Here is a 23932-nt window from a genome sequence, read left to right on the forward strand (position 1 = left end):
AATCTCAGTCTTTAATTCTAAATTTTTATATTCCTACACCGATTTGCATCAAATAGGAATCCGAGCAAGTTCAATCTTGTAGGTTCATGGCTGCAAGGAGTGGAAGAGGAAATAGGGGCCATTGATATATGACTGTTGAGATGTCTGGAGAGCTGCTGGAACAAGTTAGACAATTTACTAAGCTTGTTACACATGTTATCGGTAATTAAGGGAGTCGAAATGATGGTGATAACACAAATGATTTTGTTAGAGACCCAAGAAATGAAATTAATTAGCACTCTGATGCTGAAATCAGCAGCTCTAATGATGATTGAAACTCTGAAAATGAAAGGCAGGCACAAAAAAATGAAAGACCTCCAAGATGGGAAGATAGAATTGTACGTACTCTATAAAATCCCAAAGAGTATGGTGCGCAAGTAAATATTTCAGAAATTTGATGGTGATATGGAAGCCAAAGAATTCTTGGACTGGGTTGATAGCATTGAGAATTATTTTGAAAGGAAAGATGCGCCAAAAGGGAGGAATCTGTGGGAGCAAAGCTCAAGGGGCCTGCTTCTACTCAGTGGAAACATTATCAAAATGATTGTTAGAACTAGGGGAAAAGGAAAATCAAAAGATGAAGATAAAGAGAATTAAGCTGGGAAATGCTTCCTTTTCCACTTCTTTCCCTCATCTCTTTCATCTGAATTCCAAGCAACATAGAGCCATATATTTCTTTGCTGGTGACTTGAGCAATCCCTTGGTTTTCCTGGAATCTACAATTTAGGAGACCTATTAATGATAGGGAGATGGTGGAATTGTCTTCCTTGTTATCATTATTGAATGTGAGTAGCCTTTCTTCAGGGAGGGATGTTCTTTCTTGGTCTTTGGATTAGTCAGGACTGTCTTCTTGCAAATCTTTTTTTTTTTTTTTTTAATTTATGATCCGTTCCACCTTGTCATTTCTACTCTATCCTACCATTTGGAAGGCCAGGGCTCCCTTAAAATTAAGACTTTCACTTGGTTAGTTGTGCTTCTTGCTACAAAATAGGAGACCTTTGAAGGCTCTCTCTCCCAATCTTTGTGTGCTCTGTTACAAGAACTCTGAGACAGCTTCTCATCTTCTTTTGCATTGTGAATTAGCTTGGAGGATTTGTAATATGCTTTTGGGGTTATGGGGGAGAGCTGGGTATGTCCTTCAGTGGAAGACTTATTAGCCATCTCTTTCGCAGGCTTTGGTAAAAGGATAGGGCAGCATTATGGAAGTGTGGTATTTTTGCGGTTTTATAGGGAATATGGATAAAGCGTAATGCCTGGGTATTTTCAGGAAAAAAATTAATTTGGGTGCTAGTATCGGAAAAATTCAATACTTGGCCTCACTGTGATGTGTTAGTTATGGATTTTTCAAAGCAGCAAATTTTTAGGAGTTTCAAAGAGATTGAAGGAACATGCTGACTTGTTGATCTCTTCTCTCCTTGTCATTTTTTATTGTTTTTTTCTGCTCCTTCCTGGTTTTTCTTGGGAAATGTCTTGTTCTCCCTCTTGTAAATTCTGTATCTATTAACAAAATCTTCTTTTGTTATCAGAGAAAAAAAAAATCAAAATCAATATCAAAAGATGGGACAAGATGAAAGAGAAGCTGAAGGCCCAATTCCTACCTGGGGATTATGATTTATTAGCAAACCTTGCACCAAACAGCTCAAAAGAATCAAAACTTGAGGCAGCGTGGGAAGTCAGTCAAAAAGTACACCCAGGAGTTTCACAGGCTTTCATTGATCTGTGATCTTGCTGAAACTGATGCTGAAAGGGTTAATCGCAAATAATAGCCATAACAGTGCATTATCATAAAGCTTTCCTATCCCTTACCAAAACCTCTAAGCATGATGGTACAAAATGCCATCAATGTGGAGGGCTAAACCCATTTCTCGCCAAATAATATTTAATAATTTATTCGAAATAGCAATGGTGAAAGGGCAATGAAGAAACAAATGAGCACAAGTCACCCCACTCCTCAAGCAAGGGACACATGTCAGGTGACAAGGCTTTATTAGGTCTTCTCTTCTGGAGCAAATCACTAGCATTCATTCTTTCAAGTACCGCAGTCCAAATGAAAGCTTTTATTTTTTAGGGAGCTCAGGTTCTCCAAATCATTGAATACAAAGCAATATCAACAGTAGGATCATGAGTCAAGTAGAAGAAAAGGGATTCACAAGAGAATTCCCCATAAGTGTCTAAACTCCAAATCCTCTTATCACTCCCCATATAAGCATGAAAAGAATCGAGCAGCCTAGTCAAAAGGGCCAACTCATTTATCACTCTCTCATCTAGATTTCACCCAAAATAGAAATTCCAAGAAAACCCATCTTCTTGCAAAAGAAGAAAAGTAGAAATGGGGATTTCATGAAGAATAGATAACCAAAAAATACAAGGGAATGTAATAGACAAAGGCATTTCCCCCACCCAATGGTCTTCTTCCCAAAAGCCAATTCGCTCCCCATTTCCCACTAAATATTGGACTTTAGGAAGGAAATAATCATAGGTTTAAGAAACAAACTTCTAAGGACTCGAATATTAGTTCCCACTTTAGCATCCCGCCGATTTTGTAGTATTCCAAATTTACAACGAATTGCCTTATGACAAAGAGAATTAGGATCTAAAGGAAAAAGCCATAACCATTTCCCCACCAAAGAGATGTTTTTGGACGCCAAGTTACCAAGACCCAAGCCTCCCTCCCTTTTAGGCCTACACACAATCTCCCACCCTACAAGATCATCTCTACAACCCCCTTTCCCAATCGACCATAAAAAATCCCTCATTAATTTCTTAAGCCTCTGTGCCAATCCCACAAGGATTCTAAAAAAAAGAAAGTAATACGAAGGTATAGAACAAAAACAAGCATGAATGAGAGTAATACAACCCCCTAGAGTAAAAAACGCTCATTTCAACCACTCCAGTCTCCTAGCCACTTTCTCAAAATAAGGTCCCAAAAATAGTCAGCATGGGGGTTACCACCTAAGGGAACACCTAGATACATAATAGACCAAGTCAAAACGGAACACCCCACTAGCCTAACAAAAGAATCCACATTAATACCAAGACCCACCAAGCCACTCCTAAAGAAATTAATTCAGCCCAGATGCCTTCAAAGATTTGTAAGATAGTCAACAAATTAGAGAAGTAGCTCCCATTATCAGACAGGAAGAGAATGGTATCATCTGCGAACTGAAGGTGCGAAATAATGCAATTCTCATAACCTACCCTTATCCCCTCCACCAACCCCCTATCTAGACCTCTCTCATTAATCCTATTCAAAAAGTCCACCACAATAATAAAGAGAAAGGGAGAAAGGGGATCCCCTGCCTTAGTCCTCTAGACACACGGAACCAAGACTTTGTCCCATCGTTAACTAAGACAGAAAATGCTGCAAAAGATAAACGCCCTCCAATCCATTTCTCCCACCTCAGGCCAAAGCCTTTTCAAACCATAACCTTGTTAGAGAAACTCCAGCTCACCCTATCATAAGCTTTCTCAAATTCCAATTTCAACACAAGACCCCTCAACCAGCTCATCATTAGCAATCAAGGCCACATCTAGGATTTGTCTATCACAAATAAAAGCACTCTGACAGAGAGAGATGGTGTCCTCTAAAACAGCAGCCAATCTTCCAGATAACACCTTAACCATAATCTTATAAACACTAATTACCAAAATAATTGGTCTAAAGTCCTTCGCCTTAACACCATCTTTTTTGGGCACCAAGGTGATAAAAGTTGAATTCATACTCCTCCCCACCACTCCGTTTTCAAAAAATTCAAGAAAAACATTAGAATGTCCCCTTTAAAATCACCCAACTGTCTTGAAAGAAAGCCATAGTAATACCATAAAGTCCAGGAGCTTTTTCTCTATCCATCTCAAAAATCAGTCTTTTAATCTCTTCTTCCTCAAAAGGTCTCTCTAACCAAGCAGCCTTTTCATTTGACCTAGGAGACCATCCAACCCCGTGTCCATAATCCTTCCAACATCCTCCTCATGAAAAAGTTTGTATAGAAATCTATAATCTAGCTCACAATACAGTCAATCTCCGCTATCATCCTCAAGTTATTTAATTAGGTTCCTTCTTTACTTACCAGTTGCCACCCTATGAAAAAGTCTAGAACTACAATCCCTTCTTTCTGTCCAATTCATTCTAGATTATATCTCCAGCTTATCTCTTCCCTAGGAACAACTTATTCGAACTCATTAGACAACTAGACTCATCTACCAGCAATATCCTCAAAAAGAGGTCCCCCCTCAGACAATCTATCAATCGCACCCATCCTCAAGAATGCCTATTTTTCCTAGAATGAATATCACCAACAATCTCCAAGTTCCAAATTTTTTAAGTCCCCGTCAAACATCACAATCTTTTCATAAAAAAGAAGCCTTCCTATCCTTCTACAGTGGACTTCCCCATCAATTCCTAACCTGATTTCAAAAATTAGGATGGGTCAACCACATATTTTCTAATCTGAAAGGAGCAAGACCCTACTTACAGGATTAGAATCAAGAACCAAGGGGCAATGGTCAAAAACCACCCTAGTAAGTACTTCTAGAGTAAGATTGGGAAAAGTTTCCTCCCAGTCGATGGTAATCAAAAACCTATTAATCCTAATCGCCACTGACCTAATGCCATCAAAGAACTACGTAAATAGAGCACTCAAGAGTGGGATATCTCTAAGATCACACTCCCTAATAAATGTATCAAAACCCATATGCTAGAAGCAATTCTAGACCGGCCTAATTTTTCAATAGGGGATCCTATGACAATAAAGTCACCCCCCAAACACCAATAGGGAAAGCACAAACCATATACTATAGCTAATTTGTCCCACACATGGTTATAAATTTCCACAACATTGTTGAAATTTCCACCGAAATTTCCAATTTCGTCCCCCTCGAAATCAAAATGGCAGTCGATTTCCATATGCATAATTTCCGCCCAACACCAACAGGGAAAGCACAAACCATATACTGCAGCTAATTTGTCCCACACATGGTTTTAAATTTCCATGAAATAGTCAAAATTTCCACCAAAATTTCCGATTTCCGCCCTTGAAATAAAAATGGCAATTGATTTCCATCTTGCATAATTTCCGTTGAAATCTTAACAAATCATCCCAAAATTTTAGTGAAACTTGTCGAAATTTTAACTATATAATGAAATTTTCTCATAATTCAAATAAAAGATTTAGGAGTGAAGTGAAATTTCTCTCTTAAATTATTTTATTTATTTTTATTGAAACAAAATATTATTACAAATGCTTTTGAAATTATATGAAAAAATAAACTTACAGCAACATTTTATTTATCCATTTTTGTCATTATTTGTATAATAAATAATATTTAAATGATTTATGAATTCATTTGTATTCGTTAACTATCTTTACTGTACATTATCTGTAATAACCCGAAAAAAATAAAAATAAAAAAATAATTAATTAAAATTATTAATTAATTAAGTGGTTAAACACTATTAAATTAATGTATTAAATAAACGAATAAAAATAAATAGTATGAAAAAAAATAATTATTAATTAATTAAATATTATTAAATTAAATAAATAAATAAAATAGTAAAAAAAAAATGGAATAAAGATATATATGTAATATATATGTAAGCTTAATATATATATATATATATATACATATATATATAAAAGTTAAAAGTATAAGTTATATATGTATATAAGTTATGTTAAGTAAGTTAGTAAGGTTAAAAAAAAAAAAAGATGAATCATCTTCTCAGCGTCTCTCTCTCTCAATCTCTCACAGCAACTCTCTCAGGTTCTCTTGTAGTCTCCATGTCCGCCTCACTCTCTCCCCTCATTTCTCGACAAATATTCAACCGATCGGAAAACGGAAGGTGCCGTTGGATTCCTAACTCCGCCACCGACATTTCTACTACAGCAGATTTGTCGTGGGAACGGCTTAGGCACTGCTCCTGGGAAAAGATAATTTTTCCCCAATTTCTCAATTTCTGGTTAAATCTGCTGTTAAATTGACGATCAGGCACCACCACCGGGTCCTAATCGTCGTTATCGTCATTTTGGCCTAGGTAATTTTTCAATTGGGGTTTTCTAAACCCTACTCCAAATCGAGAGTGGGATTTGAAAAATTTGGCAATTTGGCTAAATTTAAGGGTATATTTATTTATTTAGGAATTATGGCCCTAGAAAATATTTAAATAATATTTTATTCAGGAATAATTTATTGGAGTTAGGAATTTTTTATTCAAGGTCCGAGTGAACGCCGCAGGTATTTTTCGGAGTCCCTGTTGGCGTAGTTCAAGAAATCATGTAAGGGAAAAAATATATATTAAATCAGAATATTTATAAATTTAATGAAAAAATAAATTGTGTTATATGTACGTATATATGTTTTGGTATGGGTAAAATGCCAACTATTTAAATTATATTTTTCGAGTTTAGGGATGTTTATTAGACATGTACATGTGAAAATGAACTAATGAAAGTGGAAACATATTTTCAGAATATTTATGTAAGAAATAAAAGGTATTTTTAGTATATAAACATTAAATGTTGGTTGGTTTATTTTACAGGCAGTGTATGAGTTTTATTGCTAAATTGTGTGGCATAAGCAAAATAGAATTTTGTTTGCAATTATGTTATATTTACGAGATGCAAGATACACAGAAAATGAAATGAGCATGAAAATGATATATGAAATATGCTGCATGTGAGTGTTAATACAATCATGGAAACAACCACGACTGAAAGGATGCCGAAACTAACCAACCACGGCTGAAAGGATGCCGAAGCTAACCAATCACGACTGAAAAATGCCAACCACGGCTGAAAGGATGCAGAAGCTAACCAACCACGGCTGAAAAGATGCCGACCACGGCTGAAAGGATGCTGAAACTAACCAATCACGGCTGAAAAGATGCCGACCATGGCTGAAAGGATGCCGAAACTAACCAATGACGGCTGAAAAGATGCCGAGTATTTATGAATTAAAATAAAAATGAGTATGAAATGAAAATGAAATAAAAAGGGAAATGAATGGAATGAAAATGAAATGTAAAATGTGAACAATGTAAAATGGGAAAGAGTCACTTAAAGTGAAATGCAATGCAATGTTAAGTCATGAATATGAACAGATGTGTATGATTGAATAATGATAGAAAGAATGATGTATTATGATATTAGAAGTATGTATGTACATAAAAAATGTTATGATTGGGCGAGGCGTACCTTTCGCCTGAGGGCTTGCTGAGTAAGGCGAGTGCACTAGTAGCTACAGATGTGGCAGTAGCCGCATAACGTACTAGGGCAGAGGGAACCTACTTGTATGGGCGGGTAGATTTCTCTATCCTTAGGGCCTTTGCCGGTAAGCTATTGTTGAACGGTATGAGTACGAGATCAATTTATCACTTGAGGGCTTACTGAGTAAGGTGAGTGCCCTGGTATGTTTTAGCCGAGACCTTTGGGTTGCCTAAATATCAAAGCAGAGAGGTGCTACTTGTATGGGCGGGTAATCACCCTATCCTCAGGTAATCTCGTGAGTTAAACATTTGCATGTGTTTGTTTAGGATCAGAAAATGGTTTCAGGAAATTATGTTAGTGATTTGCAAATATTATAAAATGATATGTATAATCTCATGATGGTCACACGCTGAGTTTAATATATTGTTTCTTCCCTTACTGAGATGTGTCTCACCCGAATATGAATTCATTTTTTTTCAGGATTTCTCAGGATCGAGCTTTGAGAACTCGAGATTTTATAACATTTTTGAAATATATAAGAAAAATGGTATATTTTTATGTTAATTCTGATATGTATATTTTATGTTTTATATCTTTATGTTTTAACTCAGTTATGAAAGAATAGTTGTGAAACATACGGTATTAGTGGATAATGTTTTGGAGACATGTATATATTTGAATACTGGTGGACGAATTAATTTTTTATGGTTGCTAGTTAGAATTAGTAAACTCTGGTATTATGTTATATGGAGATCATGGTTATGTTTTCCACTACATATATTATGGATTATGGATTATCAGGGATTTTATCACGCATAACGCGCCGGACCCGGGTTTAAGGGTTCGAGGCGTTACATTATCTTACAAATATGTTTGATACACATACTATATTACAACTTTTCCATCTCAAACACAACATAAACGTATTTAACTTTTAATATATTAGTCCTAAAACATACATTATTATGTTTGTTAACCATTTCTAAAATTTCACAAAGAATTCCATGATTTACTATTGATTTCTGTTATTTTTTCAAATCGAAATCGAAATTGACATTGAAATCGAAGTTTTCGTCGAAAGTTCCATACTTTTGGAGCTTTGAAATTTGAGTCAAAATCGAAATTTAAGACCTTGTCCCCACAAGACACTTCTCAAACTGGAAGTGTTCAATCTATAAACCAATGTAAACCACCACTGACCCCTGCATTTAACCTCCTGATGACCAGCTCTAAAGCCATGTTAGATTAGCACCATACCTAAAAGCTTCAGCTATTAGGTTGTGAACCAACAATGTATATCAAGCTTTAACAAGAACATCCATTTATTGCATATAATGCAAGCTCTACTCCTCTTTTTCAAGAAGGGCCCCTCCCTGCAGACTGGTCTAACTTTTTTAATTTTCTCTACGCATATAGATTATGGTTTAGTTGGTTATTGACTTGAAGGCATAAATTCACAACAGTTTATGGCAACCAAAATTGGTGTTTCAATTATATCCTACGCAGCCTCTAATTTGTATGCAGACAAGAAAGTATTATATCATTGTTTGCCACCTACATTTGTAGCACCCACCCTGTCATCATAACTAGTGCCAAAGAATGGAAGCATTTCATTTATCCAAAGCATTTCATTCTCATTCATCTGTCTGTGTTATCACAAGTGCTAGGTTAAAAGCTGGTGAACAAATTCAATTAAAGTACAATATATCATATTCATCGAGTAACATAGTAAGAAAATCCAAATATTACAATGACACAAAAGATAATGATGATAGAAGAGCAATGATAGTACATAAGTAATATAATGAAAGAATTGAAAAGATATAAGTAAATTTTAAAAAAAATGAATTGATAAAATGAAATAACTTTATATTAAGGCCCTTATTTTAGGTTATTCGGTTCCCACCATGCAAAAACAAAATGAATACAATAGAAGACCAAGTAGGACAATATAACTAAAATGTATCAATAACCTTGCCCCCAACAATGTTCCAAACACCATCACAGCCTTCTTCAATCTCAGAAGCACATGAATTATCAATAGATAATTGTAGAGGTGGGTCCTGGCATAAGACAAGACTATTTGTTAGATAAGTCCTAATAAAAAAATAGTGTTCAATTTTTTTTCTTATTGCAAAAATAAATGCAATAAGATCCTTAATGCAGAAAATAATTTTAAAAAAAAACAAAAATAATAATAATAAAAGGTAAAAAATGAAAATAAAAACTCCACCTGTGATCATGGTCTTAAATTTCCACGAAATTATCGAAATTTCTGTCAAAATTTCCGGTTTCCGTCACCCTTGAAATCGAAATGGCAGTCGATTTCCGTCTTGTATAATATCCGTCGAAATTTCAACGAATCGTCCGAAATTTATCAAAATCTCGAAATTTTAGCGAAACTTGTCGAAATTTGAACTATGCAATGAAATTTCCCCGAAATGCAAATGAGAGATTTTGGAGTTAAGTGAAATTTCTCTCTTAATTTATTTTATTTATTTTTATCAAAACAAAACATTATTACAAGTGCTTTTGAAATTCATGAAAAAGCAAATTTACAACAACATTTTATTTAATCATTCATGTCTAAATTATCATTATTTGTATAATAAATAATATTTAAATGGTTTATGAATTTCATTTGTATTAACTAATCACTAGATATGTTTAATGGACATTATCTTACAAATATGTTTGATGCACATATTATATTACAACTTCTCCACCTCATAGACAGCATAGATGTATTTACTTGTAATTTATTAGTCCTAAAACTTAAATTTTTATGTCTATTAATCATTTCTAAAGCTTTATAAAATAATTCCAAGCTTACTACTTATTTCCATTATTTTTTCAAATCGAAATCGAAATTGACATCGAAATCAAAATTTTCGTCGAAATTTCCGTACTTTTGGAGCTTCGAAATTTGAGTCGAAATTGAAATTTAAGACCTTGCCTGTGATGCACTTAATGTCCTAATTTTTTCACACGGCCGGTCGCAAGCCCGGGTTAAGGAGGAGGGTTGCGTTAGGTAGCTGACAGTCAGCGTAAAATTTGTCAGATCACCATGATATGAATCCTTACCGAATATTTGTTGGGGCGTCCCCTACGAGCGACACGTTGCATTTGAACCACCCAGATGTAGCAAAAAGTGGGCGAGGGTAGGCTAGGTCGTCACCCCGAAGCGACGTGCCGTGTCGGCGCTCGGGTACGGTGTCAAATATGCGAGGGTTCCTACATCATTTTGGATGTGGGCAGGTAAAGATGTTAGTTCATGAAACTAGGATTAAATTAACAACTTGGAATATAGGGACACTTACGGGTAAAAGCATGGAAATTGTGGATACAATTATTAGAAGAAGAATTAATATAATTTGCCTTCAAGAAACTAAGTGGGTGGGGGGAAAAGCTAGAGAAATCGATAAATCAGGATTTAAACTTTGGTACACTAGAAAAGAAAAACATAAGAATGGAGTAGGCATTATTATAGACAAAAACTTAAAAGATAGCGTTGTGGATGTAACTAGAGTAAGGGATAGAATTATAAAAATCAAGATGGTAAGAGATAATAAATATCATTAGTGCTTATGCTCCTCAAGTTGGCTTAGCAAAAAATCTTAAAAGACAATTTTGGGAAGATATGGATAGTATTATACAAGGCATACCAGGGACTGAGAAAATATTTATAGGAGGAGATCTGAATGGACACGTTGGAAGAGATAATAAAAATTATGAGAGGATACATAGAGGATATGGATATGGAGACAAAAATAAGTCTAGGGAGATGATCTTAGACTTTGCTATGTCATATAATTTTAGTATAATGAATACTTGCTTTAAGAAGAGAGAAGAACACTTAATAACCTTTAAAAGTGGACAAAATAGAAGTCAAATAGATTTTTTTAACTAGGGGGGTAGATCGTTTATCATGCAAGGATTGTAAAGTTATTCTAGGTGAAAGCCTAACCACACAACATAGAGTCTTAGTGTTAGATATATGTATTAAAAAATGGAAGAAAATGGATAAAATAAACCAATGTATGAGCACTAGATGGTGGAACCTAAAAGGAGAAAATATAATAAAATTTAAAGATAAAATGATCAAAGATGGGGATTGGACCTTAGAGGATGGGATAGATACATATACTCTTTGGAATAGATTAGGTAGCTCTATTAAAAAGATAGCAAAAGATATTTTAGGTGAATCATAAAGACAAAAAGAATTTGGTATAAAACGTGGCAAAAAAGTAAAAACAAAAATAACTTTGAAAAATATAAGGAGGCAAGAAAAGATGCAAAAAGGGCCGTTAGTGAAGCTAAATATAGATCATTTAATAGATTGTATGATAGATTAGGTACAAAAGAAGGGGAAAGAGATATATTTAAACTTGCTAAAACTAGAGAAAGGAAGAGCAAGGACTTAGGAAATGTAAAATGTATAAAAAGTGAGGTTGATATTGTCTTGGTTAAGGATGAAGATATTAAAGACAGAGACGAAGTTATTTTAGTAAGTTGTTTAACGAAAACCAAATAGAAGGCTTAAACTTAGAATTATCAAATGAGGAAAAGACTAAAAATATAAGATTTATTTGCAAAATTAGAGTTAACGAACTTAAATTTGCACTAAAAAAAGATGAAAAATGGGAAAGCGATGGGACCAGATAACATCTCAATTGATGTTTGGAAATGCTTGGATGATAACGGAATTATATAGTTAACTAATTTATTTAATACAATTGTAAAAAGATTAATGGAAAAGTTTAGGGAAAAGAAGAGGGACTTGCATATAATATTTATTGACCTTGAAAAAGCATATGATAAGATACTTAGGGAAGTTCTATGGTGGGTTTTAGAAAAAAAGGGTGTATGTTGTAGGCATACCGATGTCATTAAGGATATGTACGATGGAGTAATGACTAGTGTAAGCACTATAGATGGAGAAACTAGAGAATTTCCAATTACCATAGGTGTACATCAAGGATCTACTTTGAGTCCTTATCTTTTTGCTCTAGTGATAGACCAATTGACTAAGAGTATTCAAAACGAGGTTCCATGGTGTATGTTGTTTGCAGATGATATTGTATTAATTGACGAAACTAGGGACGGAGTAGAGACTGAGTTAGAATTATGGAGAGAAGCTTTGGAATCTAGAGGCTTTAGGATAAGTAGAAATAAAACAGAATATATGAAATGTAATTTTAGTAATGATAGGAGGAATATTGGAGACAAAGTTAAACTTGATGATGAAGAAATAAATAGCACTTGTAGATTTCGATACCTTGGATATATTATGCAAGCTGAAGGAGAAATTGAAGATGATGTAATGCCTAGAGTTAAAGCAGGTTGGGTAAAATAAAGACGTGCTTCAAGTGTGCTATGTGATCGTAGAATACTCTTAAAATTGAAAGAGAAATTTTATGCTATAAGACCAATTATGCTATATGGATCGCAATGTTAGGCGACGAAGAAACATAATATCCAAAAAGTAAAAGTTGCCGAGATGAGAATGCTTAGATGAATGAGTGGTATAACATTGAAAGATAAATTAAGGAATGAACATATTCGTGGTAAGTTAGGTGTAGCTCCTATAGAAGATAAGATAAGGGAGGGACAACTCAGATGGTATGGACACTTGCAACATAGGCCTTATGGTGCACCTGTGAGGAAGAGTGACTTAATTACTGTGGGGGGCAGTAGAAGGGGTAGGGGTAGACCTAAAATAACTTGGGAGGAGATAGTGAGTAAGGATTTAATATCCTTGAATCTATCAAAAGAAAGGGTTAATGATCGCATAAATTGGCAGAAAAAGATTCATATAGCCGACCCCAATTAGTGGGACTAAGGCTTGGTTTTGTTGTTGTTGTTTTTGTAAAAAATGGAAATAAAAACATAATGAAACTAAAAACCCTAATTTAGAAATCCCCTCTTTCTTCCCTTCAATTCGTAATTGATAGAGCTCTCTAGTCTTGCTAGTTCTAGATGACTAGTAATCATTTTTTTTTTAGCTCCATCCAAATTAACTTCATTCCCTCCAAAATCAGCCAGCCACATTCCCATATCACCCAGAAATGTTTGAGCAACAACATCTTGCGCATTAATCTCCTCCACTGAAGTAGGTAATAGCCCATTCCTACATTGATTAGTCAAAGCCAATTCTACACCCAACCCCTCTTCCACAAAAATGAAAACATCCTCGAAACCTTCAAGAGGAGAAGGGGGCACATGAGAAATATCCCCGGTTGCATCAGAAGAACTGGAAACACAATCGATATTTTGGCGAATCTCATCCAACAAAAGACCACTATCACAAGAAAAATCACTCTCATACTCAATCCTCTTCCAAAAGGTCTCCCCTCCCCTCTCTTTTTCCCTCCTGAAAATAATTTCCTCCTTCATATGTCTGACTTATGACGATAAAAAGATTCTTGAACAAAAAATTTTCCAGCATCACCTATTCTTAAAAATTTTCCTCATTTCAAACTTGAGTTAATACAACTGTCAAAAAGAAAATTTTCATACATTTACCTTCCTCGCTGATCGACGATTATGCACCATCATATCCACTTCCTTTTTACATTCTTTTTAATCCTTTCTTTCTCCATAAGTACTAACCACCTCTGGGCACAGCCCATTGCCAAAGCTTTCCACATTCTGGCCTCTATCTGATTGCATCCCCTGCTCCAAATGAGAATTCCTAAGCACTTCATTACAAAATTTATTGGACAGTTTCCCCACAAGAGCAACATCAGTATTTAAACTTGATCTGTCAGCATTGAGACGCTTGACAGTTTGCTAGCCTGTGCTCATGACATTCCAACGTTCTGATTTTGAAAAGAAACAAGTAGAAAAAAAACCTGCTACAATTGAATAAGAAGTTGCCAAATCATAATTTTTCCTCTTATCCATTTGCATAACATCAATATTATCAATGGGTGAAACCCCTTACCATACAAGGGTCCCCTCCAAATCACGCCAGGGACTTTCCGCTTGTTTTATTAATTGATAACGCTACCTCTGCCTGTTTTACCTAGGCCCCTTCAGTAAAAAGGCCACAGAAATTCACCAAATGGACCATGTCCATCGTAATATTTAAAACATGCCTTCCCTCTCCCAGAAAAACCACAATACACTTCTAGTACTCCTAGATCCACTACTTTGAAGCCAACCATTCTTAGGCCCAACAGCCTGCTTAGATCCATTACCCAAAAAATCTACAGTACAAGGAGAAGGCACACTACTCTGGCCCAGACATCTACACCTTCTTCTTCAATGGTTCACTCACAGAAAACCCTAGATCTGTATCTTGCCAAACGGCCACCCCATCCTCTCTCTGATTGCACTGTGCTGCAGCTACTGACTGCACTGCACTGTCTACACAACGGAAGTTTACTTCATTACCATAACTTGCGCATCACCACCCATGCACAGAAAATTCGAAAAGATATTTTCCCTTAATAACCTTGCTCCACAAAATCTTCCCCTTTTTGCCTCGTCAACGCCAACCCTCTCAAGACTAGATACAATTCTCCAACCAAATCCTCTGCTCCAGTTACCTCCTTTCAACCCTTCAGGAACGAAAAACAAAGATTCCTGGGCTCCCAACTCAAGAAATTTGCCTAGCTAAAAAAGCACAAAATCTCCTACCCTCGTCCCCTCGATTCTCATATTGAAAGATTTTCCTTCTAATTGTACTAATCACCTAAGATTCTTCTCCATCATGGCTGTCAATCGATATGGTGGTAGACAAGAAAAGAGGATATCATCGTGTGTGTGTGTGTGTGTGTGTGTACGTGAGTGAGAGAGCTTACTGTGGATACAAATATGAAAATATGAAAATATGAAAATAAGAAATCAATGTAGACAGCTATTGCTCACCTTAAGATGGTGATCTTTAATAGATGACGTTATAGGTAGGACTTCCACATTGTGAATATAGCCATGTATCCCATCATCAATACCATCAACACTAGTCAAAGTTACTCCCCTCAACCCATTCGAATGGTACTTGCCATACATATAAGAGGATAGATGCTTCTCTCCCACAATCTCCCCATCAATGTGAAGCCTCACAAAATCATTAGAAACCTAGCAAAAACATGCCAGCAATAAGCATCCCATAAACTACCTCAAGAAAATGAAAATAAACAATCACATAAAGCCTGGTATAGCTTCCAACAAGGAGTTACATAAACAAGATAATCAAACCTTCAGCATGAGTACGTCTCCCTTCAAAGTCCATCTCGAAGCTATTCAATCAGTGTTAATTATATTTCCTGCTTTATTAAAGTAAGCAAAATTGCCAAATTAACAAATCATCTTTCTTTTCCGTTTTTTTTCCCTTTCCCCTTAAACTGCAACATTGACCTTGAGCAAAACAAGTCATTAAATTATTAGGCCATAAGATTCCAAGGAATCCATTCTTAATTATTGACCTGCATTTATAACTTCTTTCATTTTGTTCATAAACACTTCATTGCAGTACGACAAGTACCTACACCGAATCATCAAAAATTACTGTTCACCAATTTCACCAATTATTAACATAAACAATCAAGTATAAATTCCACAATGTTAGACTGCCTTCCTGAAGCATTATTATTAGCCAGACTTCTTGAAGCATGCTAACATCAATGCTTTAATACAGTTCCATAGTTTCCATAAAGTTCTTTGGGTGCATACAAAAATTCCTATCAAGGTCACTCATATTCAATCTATCAGTGCGTTCAAGTTTAGAAACAGCGAGTACAGAAACTCGGCTTTTAGTTCCACTTAAAACCTAATGATCACTAGATTTATGAAGTCTCTTTTTCTCTAGCACATCAAAAACACTTTCCTCAACTTAGATCATTCCGAATTTTAGAGGTTAGCTTCTCAAGGTGAAGTCTTATTTATACAAAAAAAAAAAGAATAGAAAGGAAGAATATTGCTCAGAGAGAGAATATGAGAAGGAGAATACAAGAAGTCCGCCAAAATAATACAAAAAATCAAGTATAGATAACAAAGTTTAAAAAATCAGCAAATCTAACAAGTCATCAGTTGTTTTTCCCAGTTTGTTCGAGCATAGGAGGGTTAAGTGGGGTCCAATTCCGTTTCATTTTGAGAAATGTGGATAGATCACCACTCTTTTCATTCATTGGTCAGGGATATTTGGTGGCAATTTTCAGTTAGGAGATGCGATTCATTTTGAGGAATGTGGATAGATCACCACTCTTTATTCATTGGTTACGGATACTTGGTGGCAATTTTCAATTAGGAGATGAGTAAGCCATATGCTTACGCAAAAACTCACAAGTTTGAAATCAATGTTGAAAAAGTGGAGTCAACATATCTTGGTGAATTCAGGGTCCAAAAGGCCAATGTTTTGGGGGATACAGAAGTGCTGGATAGGAAGGGGGAAAATAGGGAGGCTGTCCGATGATGAAACAGCAAAGCATGTTTCCTTGAAAAATGATTTTGAGGGTGAGTTGCTTAAAGAAGTGCTAGTTAGAGGTAAAAGATAAAATTCAAAAGGGTTAGGGAAGGCGACGCAACTAAACATTCTTCTATATGTATTGAACAAAAGTAAAAGGAGATCCTCATTAGAGAATTGGAATCTAGGGATAAGGAGGTTATTAATGATGCTAGGTTGATTGATGAAAAATTACTGGTTTTTTTACTAAGTTTTATTAACAGAGACTATTTTGGGCCTTATGATTGAGGACTTGGATTAGAGTCCTATATCTAATGCTCAAATGTCTTGGTTGGAAAAGCCTACGTGGAGGATGAAATTAGAGGTTTGTGTTTGGGTTGGAGAGATATAAGGCTCCAGGTACTTTGACATTCTTTCAAGATTGTTGGGATGTGCTAAAGGTGGATTTGTAGAAAATTTTGAATAGTTTTTTGGTAATGGGATTATTAGGAAAATTATTAATTCCATTTTTATTACTTCAGCCCCTAAGAAGAACGATTCTCCCAAGGAGTTGAATTTTCATCTTATTAGGTGATGGCCCTGAGAGTTGTAGACAGATCTTGGATATGCTATTTTAGTAGCTAGTGAGGTCATGGAGGATGTTTGCCACACGAACAAAGAGGGGGTTGTAGTTTCTCATCTTCAATTTTCAAATGATATTTTTCTTTTCCTTGAAGACAATGTTGTGAAGCTCTGAAAGGTTCTAACTTTACTAAAAATTTCTTAGAAAATTTTAGGATTGAAGATCAACATGTCTAAGAACGGGGTTTCTAGTATGGATATAGACAAGGCTGATTTAGAGGATTTTGCTACCTTAGCAATATTTTAGACTTATTTGTGTCTCCCTTGTCATGGGAATCCTAATTCTTCTGCATTTTGGGAGCCTATAGTGGAAAGAATGGGCAGTAGATTGGAAGGTTGGAAGAGGGCATATTTATCCTTAGGGCAAAAGACATTGACCTCCTTTGAGCTTTGATAAAAAGACACTGACCTGCCATAAGGTTTCAAAAATTCTAGGGACCACTCAGAGGATTCAAGAATTCCAAGGACCTCTTCTGAGGTTTTCCAAAAAGACACAAACCTCCCCTTTTATTTTGTAAAAAGACAAGTCTTTTGAGGGGAGGTTTGCGTCTTTTTGACAAACCTCAAGGGAATTCTGCGACATTTTTGAAACCTCGAGGAAGGTCCCTATCTTTTTGCCAAACCTCAAGAGAGGTCAGTGTCTTTTACCCTTGCCCTTAAGAGGCCACATTACTCTTACTAGTGTTGTTCTTTCCAATATTCCCATTTACTCTTAAGGGCTGGCTGCTGTCCTAGAGAGGATAACACAAGATTTTTGTGATTGGGGGATCAATTGCGTTGTTAGTTAGGAGAAGTTGATCCTTGGGAATTTGGCACCTAAAAACATTCGCTAGTTGGCAAATGGCTACGGAGATCCTTGGATATTGATTCCCCTTTTTTTTTCTTATTTTTGTGATAGGAAAAGAAGATTTCATTAATAGGAAGAGAATTTACACAAGGGAGAATGCAAAATCTCCCAAAAAAGTCCCGGAGCAATCCAGAAGAAAGCAGCTAATAAATACCAAAAATAAAAGATTTAACATGCCAATAGGTCCCTCCAATCTCTATGTGACTTGTGAAATCTAATTCCTCTGGAAAATCCCAAACCAGCTCACCATGTTGAGGCCATATACTGAATTTTATGCCAAACCAGTGCCCAATTTAATTTCTTCCCACAGAACATCCTTTAATTAAGCTCCAGCCATAACCCCCATAAAACTGCAAGTATTCCACACTTCCATAGGACTGCCTTATCCTTCCTCCTACCAAACCCTATGAAATAAATTGCTAACAATCCACCAAGCGAAGAAGGGCATTCCCAATTCTTTCCAGAAATACCGGAAAGTATAATCCAAATCCTCCAAGAAAAATTCACGGTGCAAAAAGAAGATGAGAAGCCATCTCAGAATTTTGTAAAAGAGCACACATACATTGGGAGAGAGAACCCTCAAAGGTCTCCAAATTTGCAGCAAGTTATTGGTATTAATTTATTAAGCACAACCGACAAAGTGAAAGCCTTAATCTTTGGAAGTTGGTTCCTTATTTCACAAGGTTATTAAAAATATGGATTGCATAGGAATGGTGGGATATTATGGTTACGGGACATGGTTACACTAGACCTTGGAAGTTTATCTCTTAGGTTGCTCGTTTTTCTATTTTTATCCTTACCGATTATCAAGTTGGGAGTGGGAATCTTATTCAGTTTTTGGAGGATGTTTGGGTGGATGAGGTTTCATTGGAATCTTTGATCCCTCATCTCTTTAGATTGTCTCTCTTGTATAATGCCCCAATTTATGCTTATTATTCTTTTGAGGGGCCTCTCTCACTTTTGATATTTTCATTGTTTTAGAAATCTCAATGAGAGAGGTTGAGGTCCTGAAAATATGACCTTGTTGTTGAGAGTACTGGAGTCTTTTGTTCCTCCAAATGGGTAGTGATTCAAGGATTTGGATTAGGGATTCTTCTGGTTTAGTCTGCACAAAATACTTTCTTTCTAGTTGTTGAAAATATAGAGCCCTTTGTTGGATTTCTAGGGAAAAAATTAGGAAATTCTATTTTTTGAATAAAATCTGAAATTACTATTTGAGAGTGCTGGAGTCTTTTGTTCCTCAAATGGGTAGTGATTCAAGGATTTGGATTAGGGATTCTTCTGGTTTAGTCTGCACAAAATACTTTCTTTCTAGTTGTTGAAAATATAGAGCCCTTTGTCCGATTTCTAGGGAATAAATTAGGAAATTTTATTTTTTGAATAAAATCTGAAATTACTATTTCAGATTTTAGTAGTTTCAGTTTCCTGTTTTCTAGGCCAGAGATCCGCTGATTTTGTGGTGATTTGATTTGCTGATTTTGTGCCCTTCCTAATTTGGTGGTCTTCCTCTACTATTTATCTTGTAATCGTGTCTCTTGAAATTTAATAAGCCTTCACCCTTTTTTCCCCTTTGAACCATTTTATTTGGAAGGCAAAGGTTCCTCTCAAGAGATGGCTTTTGTGCAGACTTTGTCTCTTAATAGGCTTAATACCAATGATTTGCTGCAGGTTAAGAGGCCTTACAAGGCCACAAGTCCACATATTTCTATCAGGTGTTTGAAGGTGAACGAAACCAATGAACCACTTGTTTCTCCATTGTTAAGGGCTAGGCGGCTTTGAGATTTCTTTTTCTCAGTGTTGGAGGCGACTTTGGTTTTGCTTTGGACTGCTGATGCTTTCTTGTTGGTGCAATACAGGGTTTTGAAAGGAGTAAGAGGGGAATAGTTTTATGGAGAAGTGCAGCTTTTGGCCTTTCTGGACGTTTGCAGGGATTTTCAATGGCAACACTAAACCCTTGTATCTTCTTTGGGATAGAGTTACTTTCATGGCTTATTTTAGCTCATTGTTCGTGTTTCTTTAAAGGAATTCTGTTGTCAGATATTGGGCAGGATCATGAAGGGGCTCTAATGTAACTGTTTTTGTTTCCTTGCTTTTGTTTGTATTTAGGAGGATATCTTATCATCCTTTCTCCATAATTTTCTCCCTTCTCTACTAATCTGAATTTTTTTTCTATCAATAAAATAAATAAATACCTAGAGTCATACTAGATTATTGCCTAATAAAATACATCCATAAAATTCTGCGACAATAGGAAAACAATCATGCAAAATAATAAAATTAAAAAATTTGTTAAAAATTTTCTAAAATCTCAAATGTTATAAACTTGAGCTGCAACTCACAAACCTTGGAGCTCACACTGCACCAAGGAACTATAAGTTGAATTTTAAACAAGATATGAATAAAAGGATTTGCAGAAGAAATTGCCACGTTTGTCTGGACACTAGAGCCTCTTGTACAAATAGAACGACAATCCAACTCATGTCAAAATAGAGCTAAAAGAAACAAAACTCAGAGACCTCTCTCTCAGTAAGATGCATGAAAGATTCCATGGAATACAAGACCCATCCCAACAGTAGAAGTTAGTACTAAGAGCCTCATTAAAAAACTGAAAATGTTTCAGGAATGATTGTTGCCTTTAGTGCTCGCACATTCTACACCATAGAGGGTTCTTGAGTTGACGATAGACGATGTTGCTCACAAATACAGAGAGAAACAAAGAGAGCCAAGAATTGAGAACTGCACACTCCATATGAAGCTTCAAGTGACAACTAAAAGATGTGTGTAAGAGAGAGATTTAGGGAATTCATGTGGCTGTAATAGAAAACGAAGTTTGAGGAGCATTGATAGGGAGATCGAGGGTTGGCTAATCAGGGGTTACATATTGTCATCCACCAATAAGAGGATAACATGTTAAAGTCTGGACAAGGATAAAGAGGCAATCACAGGCCCACTTAAAGAACATGAGTGTTGAGGAGGCAAGGGATATTTTGTGTAATGGAAAGTGGCAGATCTTAACCAAATTAAGGAAAGGATAAGGGGAGTTCAACCTCCTTAAAAGACCCCAATTCGAGTCCACCAAGCTAAAAATTTATAAAACACACCCCAAGAACAGGATTAATCAAGTATCACATGACCAACCCCAGGCACACGCAGGGGGATCCAACCTCCTTTAGTAGTGTAAGCCTAAGATAACAAGAAATTGAGTAATAATTACATGAATGCAAGTCCATTATTAGATAATTCAATATTAGGGCAAAACTATAAATGAAAGCATCTACGTTCGGCCTCCTACATAGGAAATCCTTCACATGGCTCAAAGAAGTTCCCAAGAATCAAGATTGCTAGTTGTAGGAGGTGAAAATCCCAAATGGAAGATTTCCAACACACTGCAAAAATATATGCATCTCAGATTTCCGAAAGGAGACGATACTGCTGCTGAAAATTTGGGTAAAATGGAAGAAGTAATCACAGATTCACAATGATAGATCTCTCCCTCTATTTATAATACATACCAAGTATATAACGATGACCATATTACATTTACTAACCCACGCACTCACACTTACTAACGCAGCAATCACATAGCAGTAACACTAACTAACTACAGTAACTAGTAACACTTCCCCTCAAGCTGGAGCATAGATATCATATGCTCCTAGCTTGTTACAAATGGATTTGACTTGAGCATCTCCCAAGGCTTTGGTGGATAAATCAGCAAGTTGGAATTCAGACTTCACATGAGTCATTGTAATGAGCTTCTGCACAAGTTTCTCTAAAACAGAGTGAGAATCAACTTCAATGTGCTTCATCTCCTAATGGAAGACTGGGTTTAAAGCAGTAAGAATAGCAGCTTCATTATCACACATCAACCCCATAGGCTTAGAATATGGAAAATCAAAGTCTACAAGCTCATGTGTAGTGTGGGCCATATTGTGACTCAGCACTTGACTGGCAACCACAATTCATTTCTTACTCATCCAAAATATCAAGTTACCAGCAACAAAAACACAACACCAGATTGCAGATCTTCCATTACTCAGCCCAATCTATATTTCTAAATCCCTAAACATAAAGGTGACCCCTATCTTGATATAAAAGGCCTCTCTCGATGCACCTTTGAGGTATCTCAAAATACGAATGATTGCATCCTAGTGACTTGTTCTTGGAGAATCAAGAAATTCGCTCGAAACACTTGTTGCCAAAGATATATCAGGCCAAATAACTGTTAGAAAATTGAACTTTCCAAATTTTCTGGTATCTTCCAGGGTCATCCAACAAATCCCCCATATCTTATACTAACTCGTTCGGATCTATGGGTATATCAAGTTTAAATCCCAAAAAAGACTCAAACTGGGTAAAGTATTGAAGGAATAGGTAGAGATAATAGGTTAGGAACTTTGGATCTAGAAGGCTAGGCAGATGAAGGGCCTCATAAAGGTCAACAAAACTAAAGTAATAAGAACCGAATGATCTAGACTTAAAGAAGGTGACATAGCAAAGACTCAATATAGAGTAGAGATATAACATCAATATCCCTTTTGCATCCAAGAATCACCCAAAAAATATATTTGATTGATAGCATTAGGATCCAACTTATCCACTCCTGGGCTTAACTAATGAACAAAGGACACAGCCAAATATACAAGGTGAAGGTGAGAACAAAGGAGCCTTTGGGAAGATAATATAGGATTTTACCACCAAGGATAAAGATGGCTTTTCATTGATGAGAGAACAAGGAGTGAGCACCATGTCACTCAAAAGAACTTTGGGGACATTCATTTGATAGGGTACGAGTGACTTCAAGAACATGTTTGTTTTCTCACTCTATAACCCCACTTTGTTGAGTGTAGGCACAATATGACTCAGGAATCATAGCAGAGTTATTCATATAGGGAGAGAATTGTGTGCTCAAGCTAAGTCCTTATTTGAGAACAGAAGGCACAAAAGACATTAAACAACTCGAAAAAATATTTCAATAAATACAACCAAGTCATCTTATAGAGTATTCATCAACAAATGTAACAAAGTATGGGAAGCCCAACTTTGATGTGACATGACTAGGACCCCAAACATCATAATGTACTGACATGAAAGGGCTGACCATCTGTTTAATGACTTAGGAAGCAATGGGAACACGATGATGCTTTCCTAATTGACAAGACTCACACTCAAGATTAGACACAAAACTCAAAGTATGGACTCGTGGTTTTAACTTGTCCAGTGATGGGTGACTAAGGCAATAATGGATTTGAAGTGGTATAGCAGCAGCACCGCAGGCAAAAGGAGGAAAAAGCGTCTCAAAGTAGTACAGTCCACCAGCTTCACGTCATGTGCCAATTGTGTTCCTCATCTTCAAACCCTGAATAACAAGAGACTCAATAAGGTAAGAAAGGTTATTAAACAATTTAGACTTCATAATCTTACTAACAAACATAAGATTCAAGGGGGATTTATGAATGTACAAGACAAAAGAAAATGAGATGGAGACAGTAGGATTTACTGGTCCTATATCCTTAGCTATTGTAGTGGACCCATTAGCAAAGATAACTCAAGGTAGATTTTTTGAATACTAGACGGTAGAAAAGAAGTTGGTTACACCTCTCATATGGTCAATGGCAGTAGAGTCAATAACCCGAGGACTAGAGGGAGAGATACCAAAATGACATGTAGACTCTAGGATTATATTTTGAGCAGAAGATGCTATGTAACAAGATGTTTGTTGGGATGTCTAATACTGCAGGAACCTTGAATATTCTGCCCTTGAGACATTTGTAGTACATTGTTCACCTAAACAAGTGGCTAATGAGGGGA

At 36.0% G+C, this 23932-nt stretch overlaps 1 protein-coding gene across 5 annotated transcripts in view; it reads right to left on the minus strand.

The window, feature by feature from the left end:
• LOC131144868 (SH2 domain-containing protein B-like) overlaps positions 1–23932 on the minus strand; it is a 72855-nt gene that overhangs the window by 38229 nt on the left and 10694 nt on the right. For all 5 annotated transcript variants that reach the window (XM_058093788.1, XM_058093784.1, XM_058093786.1 and 2 more), the window contains exons 3-4: positions 15120–15329; positions 9218–9307 (exon numbers count right to left, since the gene is read on the minus strand). In XM_058093788.1, the coding sequence (XP_057949771.1) occupies positions 9218–9307; positions 15120–15329 (300 nt within the window). The remainder of the gene's footprint in view (positions 1–9217; positions 9308–15119; positions 15330–23932) is intronic.

This window comes from Malania oleifera, chromosome 12, assembly GCF_029873635.1.
Source record: "Malania oleifera isolate guangnan ecotype guangnan chromosome 12, ASM2987363v1, whole genome shotgun sequence".
Classification (NCBI taxonomy): Eukaryota; Viridiplantae; Streptophyta; class Magnoliopsida; order Santalales; family Ximeniaceae; genus Malania; species Malania oleifera.